Source organism: Triticum urartu, chromosome 5A (genome assembly GCF_056163025.1).
Source record: "Triticum urartu cultivar PI428250 chromosome 5A, HENAU_Tu73, whole genome shotgun sequence".
Taxonomy (NCBI): domain Eukaryota; kingdom Viridiplantae; phylum Streptophyta; class Magnoliopsida; order Poales; family Poaceae; genus Triticum; species Triticum urartu.
The window spans coordinates 514,277,693-514,285,540 of NC_141877.1; the positions used below are offsets into that span (position 1 = coordinate 514,277,693).

A 7,848-nucleotide genomic window follows, 5' to 3' on the forward strand; every position below is an offset into this window, starting at 1 on the left:
TTTCAGAAAAGTTTCTAAATCTTTTGACTTGTTTTTAGTTACTAAATTATGTTTTCATATAGAGTGCTCGCACCGAGAGCACCAGTGTATTTCCCTACCAAGGAACCTCTACTAGTGCAGTAAAGAATAAAAGGTTAATCTCCCAAAGGAGCAAAAATAAGGCGAAGGTAGAAAGAAACAGATGAGAATGTTAATCATCTCACACTTATGTCTAGCACATAAATAAGCTCCTTCCACTAGGCTTCAGTACATTTAATTTTACTGCACATAACACCGGAGATCCCAAGACATTAAACATTCAGATATAGCCCACGAGCTAAACGTCACTGGCTAGACGCATACTGCTACCAATACTGGACTACTCGTAGTACGCCTGCCTGGACTATTAGTACTACTACTAGCTTCTGAAGATTCATCTTAAAAACATGAAATAGCCATGGAAATTCATATCTCTTTTTTTTAGAGAGAGAATGAAAATTCATAACTGAGCCAACCTCCATCTCCCGTTCTATCAATCGATGGCATTGGCATTGGCATGACATGGAATAGATAGAATGCAAGATAGAGGTCTAACACGGCCGGTGTGCAGCGAGCGAACAAGGTCAGCTGAGGCGACGACGGACCACCGCACAGCCGATGGTGCGCTCCGCCGTCTGCCGGAGGCCGTCCCTGGGAGGCCCGAACCGCACCGGCAGGAACTCCTTGTTGTTGCCACATGGGAATAGCGAGCGGGAGAAGTGCGCCGCCAGCGCGTCCACTCCCTGAAATGCAAAATCCAGGCCGGAGCAACCAAACATCCATTTCTGGCTTCGTTAGCACATCCAGGTACTCGAGTATACTACTACTAGAATACCAGTGTTCATGCCGGAGAAGAAGATGGGTACCTGGATGTGGGCGTGCACGACCTCGCAGACCTTGGCGCAGCCCGCCCAGTGGTGGCCGTGGAGGAACGCGTAGAGCCGCCGTGCGGCCGTCGGCGTCGTCATGTTGACGAACGCGTAGCCTTTGTTGCATTTTGTCCTGCCCAGTGCAAACGTTGTGGTCAGCTGCAAGCTCAGAACAAGCGAAAGCCCTACACGAGCAGTACTAGACTACTAGTACAAAGATGGGGATTGGTGTACTAGTACCTAAAATCGATTGGAAGGTATAAGAAGTCGTACTCCGACTTCGCGACGGCGGCGCCGCCGCCTCGGGGGCGACATCGAAGCTTGTTCTCCTCCGCGCAATGCTGGTCCAAGATGGCCATCAACCTTCGTTTCCTTCGAGGGGAGAAAAAATAAACTTGAAGCAACAATCAAGAACATCCGTACAATCAAGAACCTCAGCAAGATTGAAGCAAGAAACAAGAAATATAGGAAGTACTAACATGAAACTATTGGGGATGTTGCAGATCATGACGGATGTCTTCTTGCTCCTTTCGTCGAAGGGTGGTTTGCTGCCTGCGACGCCGGAAGACGGAGGCGGAAGCGCCGCGCTCCTCCTCCAGAGCGCGAGGACCGAGCGAGGGGAGGGCTCGTCTTCCACCTCTGCCATCGGGGGCTCGACGTTGCCGTCTTCTACGATCTCCGTGATGCTGCAGCGCGTCGCCGGCAGCAGCGGCTTGAGGGCCGGGTTGTAGTACAGCACCATCGGAAAAGGCGGCGGAGGGGGCATGTGCAGCCAAGGCAAGAACGGTAACGCGGGCACCCCCACGGTGTAGGCACTACCCATCGGAGCGAGCCAGCCGTCGCACCCGACAGCCAGCCCGCACGAAGGCGGCAGCGGGGGAGGTGGGTACAGGTAGTGCGGCGGGAAGGGACAGCACAGCGGCAGGGCGAATGGAGCCGCGGAACAGAGCTGAAAGGGGGAGAAGGCCACGGGACCGGTCCCAGGAGCGGCAGGGTGCAGGAGCGAGGTTGAGTAGGCAGTCATGGCTTCTTTTCTCTTGCTTCTTTCAACGGTGCAGATGCAGTGAGTGGGAAGAACGAGAGTGGGCTCGAGAGACTGGAGATGCACCTGCGCAGGACGGTTCTTGTACTGCATCCCTCGGTCGGTCACTCCCATTTTGAGCTTTTACAACATTATACTCTGATATTTTTTTCTCTTTCTTTTCTTCTCAGAAATATCTCGAACGATTAAACTAGAGAAATGCTATCTGACTGACGTCAGATTTTTGGTCTCTCCCCGTGAATATGCTTTGTTTGCCATCGAATCACTCACACATATCTTGATTCTACGTGATTCGCCACGCTCAATTTCTTTTACAAGCTTGTTTTACTAGTTCACTCTCTTCAATGCATACGCCAAGACCTCCCGCTTCTCTTTTCTTTCATAGAGAGATAATCTTACTCCCTCCGTCCGTTGAAAAATGTACATATAGAAATTTTAGGATAAATTATGGAGTTAAATAAAAAATACATTAAAAAGATGCAAGCCACCATATCTCTCCTCTTTAATTATCCAACCCCCAATGAGCTAAGGGCATGTAGCAATTAAAAAGACCATGTGTAGATTGCTATTGGTCTTGATTACCATGTAATGAGAGAGAAGTATTTTTTTCTACTTTAAAGTGCATTGAAAAGATAGAAGTACACTCTTTTGTGGACAAATTTTGAAGCTAGATGTGCAGTTTTCATCAGACGGGAGTGAGTAGCTCTTATCTCCCCCCCCCCCCCCCCCCCCCAAGACATTAAACATTCAGATATAGCCCACGAGCTAAAGGCTAGTCATAGTGGGGAGTAACTTAGACTAGTGTCATGCATATTACACTAGTCTTTGTTACTATCTTCATAGTGCAAAGTAACATACAAGTACTCCCTCCGGTCCTTTTTAGTTCGAATATAAGATTTGACTGAAGTCAAGCCTCGTAAAGTTTGACCAACTTTATAGAAAAAAGTACCAACATTCACAATCTGAAATCAATATCAGTAGATGTGTTATGAATTAAAGTTTCATATTGTATAACTTTAGCATGATAGATGTTGATATTTTTTATATAAATACGGTCAAACTTTGTGAAGTTTGACTTCAGAGAATTCTAATATGCAAAGTAAAAAGGACCGGAGGGAGTAGTATCGTAGATGATAGCATTTATTATATCATAGACTCATTTTGCTTTGGGTTGCGTTATGTTACAGTAACATATTATGTTACTCCAAACACCTCTCTCCTCATTAACTCTATGCCACATAAGCAAATCTGTCTTGAAATGCGCTATGTTACTTGCTAAGTTACTCCCACTATGACCAGCCTAAACGTCACTGGCCAAAGAAAGTTCATCCCTACAAAATCATATAGTTTAGTCATGCTCCATTTTCGTCACACAAGAATGCTCTCATTATGCACAACCCCGATGACAAGCCAAACAATTGTTTCATACTTTAGTAATCTCAAACTTTATAAACCTTCACGCAATACATGAGCGCGAGCCATGGATATAGCACTATGGGTGGAATAGAATATGATGATGGAGGTTATGTGGAGAAGACAAAAAGGAGAAAGTCTCACATCAACGAGGCTAATCAATGAGCTATGGAGATGCCCATCGATTGATGTTAATGCAAGGAGTAGGGATTGCCATGCAACGGATGCACTAGAGCTATAAATGTATGAAAGCTCAACAAAAGAGACTAAGTGGGTGTGCATCCAACTTACTTGCTCACGAAGACCTAGGGCACTTAAGGAGGCCCATTGTTGGAATATACAAGCCAAGTTCTATAATGAAAAATTCCCACTAGTATATGAAAGTGACAAAACAAAAGACTCTCTATCATGAAGATTATGGTACTACTTTGAATCACAAGTGTGGAAAAAGGATAGTAGCATTGCCCCTTTTTATTTTCTCTTTTTTTGCCTTTATTTTTTTATTTTTTTATTTGGCCTTTTTCGGGGGGGGGGGGCAATGCTCTATTAATGATGATCATCACACTTCTATTTATTTACAACTCAATGATTACAACTCGATGCTTAGAACAAGATATGACTCTATATGAATGCCTCCGGCGGTGTACCGAGTTATGCAATGAACCAAGAGTGACATGTATGAAAGAATTATGAACGGTGGCTTTGCCACAAATACTATGTCAACTACATGATCATGCTAAGCAATATGACAATGATGAATGTGTCATGATGAACGAAATGGTGAAAAGTTGCATGGCAATATATCTCGGAATGGCTATGGAAATGCCATAATAGGTAGGTATGGTGACTGTTTTGAGGAAGATATAAGGAGGTTTATGTGTGAAAGAGCGTATCATATCATGGGGTTTGGATGCATCGGCGAAGTTTGCACCAACTGTCAAGGTGAGAAAGGGCAATGCACGGTACCGAAGAGGCTAGCAATGATGGAAGGGTGAGAGTGCGTATAATCCATGGACTCAACATTAGTCATAAATAACTCACATACTTATTGCAAAAATATATTAGTTATCAAAACAAAGTACTACGCGCATGCTCCTAGGGGGATAGATTGGTAGGAAAAGACCATCGCTCGTCCCCGACCGCCACTCATAAGGAAGACAATCAATAAATAAATCATGCTCCGAAGCACAAGAGTTGGGCCAGAAGAGTCCCGAGTCAACGACAAGGGTGGAGGGTGCGCCCCCTGCCTTGTCGTTGACTCGTGGACCCCCCCGATGCAACGCCAAAAAAATCCTATAAATCCAGAAACCCCAGAAATAAACCTAGATCGGGAGTTCCGCCACCGCAAGCCTCTGTAGCCACGAAAAACCAATCGGGAGCCTGTTTCGGCACCCTGTCGGAGGGGGAAACCATTGATGTCTACTACACAACCTTCTTCTTGTAGACGTTGTTGGGCCTCCAAGTGCAGAGGTTTGTAGGACAGTAGCAAATTTCCCTCAAGTGGATGACCTAAGGTTTATCAATCCGTAGGAGGCGTAGGATGAAGATGTTCTCTCTCAAGCAACCCTGCAACCAAATAACAAAGAGTCTCTTGTGTCCCCAACACACCCAATACAATGGTAAATTGTATAGGTGCACTAGTTCGGCGAAGAGATGGTGATACAAGTGGTATATGGATGGTAGATAAAGGTTTTTGTAATCTGAAAATATAAAAACAGCAAGGTAACTAATGATAAAAGTGAGCGTAAACGGTATTGCAATGTGTTGAAACAAGGACTAGGGTTCATAATTTCACTAGTGCAAGTTCTCTCAACAATAATAACATAATTGGATCACATAACTATCCCTCAACATGCAACAAAGAGTCACTCCAAAGTCATTAATAGCGGAGAACAAACGAAGAGATTATGGTAGGGTACGAAACTACCTCAAAGCTATTCTTTCCAATCAATCCGTTGGGGTATTCCTATAAGTGTCACAAACATCCCTAGAGTTCGTACTAGAATAACACCTTAAGACACAAATCAACCAAAACCCTAACGTCACCTAGATACTCCAGTGTCACCTCAAGTATCCGTGGGTATGATTATATGATATGCATCGCACAATCTCAGATTCATCTATTCAACCAACACATAGAACCTCAAAGAGTGCCCCAAAGTTTCTAGCGGAGAGTCAAGACGAAAACGTGTGCCAACCCCTATGCATAGGTTCATGGGCGGAACCCGCAAGTTGATCACCAAAACATACATCAAGTGGATCAATTGAATACCCCATTGTCACCACAGGTATCCCACGCAAGACATACATCAAGTGTTCTCAAATCCTTAAAGACTCAATCCGATAAGATAACTTCAAAGGGAAAACTCAATCCATTACAAGAGAGTAGATGGGGAGAAACATCATAAGATCCAACTATAATAGCAAAGTTCGCGATACATCAAGATCGTACCGCCTCAAGAACACGAGAGAGAGAGAGAGAGATCAAACACATAGCTACTGGTACATACCCTCAGCCCCGAGGGAGAACTACTCCCTCCTCGTCATGGAGAGCACCGGATGATGAAGATGGTCACCGGAGAGGTATTGCCCCCTCCGGCAGGGTGCCGGAACGGGTCTAGATTGGCTTTCGGTGGCTACGGAGGCGACGGTGGAACTCCCGATCTATTGTGCTCCTCGATCGTTTTAGGGTATATGGATATATATAGGCGGAAGAAATTCGTCAGGGGAGCCACGAGGGGCCCACAAGGGTGGAGGGCGCGCCTTAGGGGGGTGGGCGCGCCCCCCTGCCTCGTGGCTCCCTTGTTTCTTTCCTAACGTGCACTCCAAGTCTATCGAGTAGCTTTCCTTCCAAAAATAACTTCTCCAGAAGGTTTCATTCCGTTTCGAATCCATTTGATATTCCTTTTCTTCGAAACACTAAAATAAGGGAAAAACAGGAACTGGCACTGGGCTCTGGGTCAATAGGTTAGTCCCAAAAATAATATAAAAGTGCATAATAAAGCCCATAAACATCCAAAATAGATAATATAATAGCATGGAACAATAAAAAATTATAGATACGTTGGAGACGTATCAGCATCCCCAAGCTTAATTCTTGCTCGTCCTCAAGTAGGTAAATGATAAAAAACAGAATTTTTGATGTAGAATGCCACCTAACATATTTCTTTAAGTAATCTTCTTTATTGTGGCAAGAATATTCAGATCCATAAGATTCAAGACAAAAGTTTAATATTGACATAGAAATAATAATACTTCAAGCATACTAACAAAGCAATTATGTCTTCTCAAAGAAAGCTATCCCTGCAAAATCATATAGTCTGGCTATGCTCTATCTTCACCACACAAAATATTTAAATCATGCACAACCCCGATGACAAGCCAAGCAATTGTTTCATACTTTTGATGTTCTCAAACCTTTTCAATCTTCACGCAATACATGAGCGTGAGCCATGGACATAGCACTATAGGTGGAATAGAATGGTGGTTGTGGAGAAGACAAAAAGGAGAAGATAGTATCACATCAACTAGGCGTATCAATGGGCTATGGAGATGCCCATTAATAGATATCAATCTAAGTGACTAGGGATTGCCATGCAATGGATGCACTAGAGTTATAAGTGTATGAAAGCTCAACAAAAGAAACTAGTGGGTGTGCATCCAACTCGCTTGCTCACGAAGACCTAGGGCATTTTGAGGAAGCCATCATTGGAATATACAAGCCAAGTTCTATAATGAAAGATTCCCACTAGTATATGAAAGTGACAACATAGGAGACTCTCTATCATGAAGATCATGGTGCTACTTTGAAGCACAAGTGTGGTAAAAAGATAGTAGCATTGCCCCTTCTCTCTTTTTCTCTCATTTATTTATTTTATTTTTTATTTGGGCCTTCTCTTTTTTATGGCCTCTTTTCTCTTCTTTTTTATTTGGGCTTCTTTGGCCTCTTTTATTTATTTATTTTTGTCCGGAGTCTCATCCCGACTTGTGGGGGAATCATAGTCTCTATCATCCTTTCCTCACTGGGACGATGCTCTAATAATGATGATCATCACACTTTTATTTACTTACAACTCAAGAATTACAACTCGATACTTAGAACAAGATACGACTCTATATGAATGCCTCCGGCGGTGTACCAGGATGTTCAATGAATCAAGAGTGACATGTATGGAAGAATTATGAACGGTGGCTTTGCCACAAATATGATGTCAACTACATGATCATGCAAAGCAATATGACAATGATTGAGCGTGTCATAGTGAACGGAACGGTGGAAAGTTGCTTGGCAATATATCTCGGAATGGCTATGGAAATGCCATGATAGGTAGGTATGGTGGCTGTTTTAGGAAGGTATATGGTGGGTGTATGATACCGGCGAAAGGTGCGCGGTATTAGAGAGGCTAGCAATGGTGGAAGGGTGAGAGTGCGTATAATCCATGGACTCAACATTAGTCATAAATAACTCACATACTTATTGCAAAACTGTATTAGTTATCAAAACAA

At 43.7% G+C, this 7,848-nt stretch overlaps 1 protein-coding gene across 1 annotated transcript; it reads right to left on the reverse strand.

Moving 5' to 3' along the window:
* Positions 1-602: 602 nt before the first annotated feature.
* Positions 603-1,246, reverse strand: LOC147972366 (protein MEI2-like 6). Its single transcript, XM_087523045.1, has 3 exons — positions 1,128-1,246; positions 885-1,020; positions 603-761 (listed from the first exon to the last, which is right to left on the reverse strand). The coding sequence occupies exons 1-3, from the start codon at positions 1,244-1,246 to the stop codon at positions 603-605; spliced, it is 414 nt and encodes a 137-aa protein (XP_087379171.1).
* Positions 1,247-7,848: the final 6,602 nt, after the last annotated feature.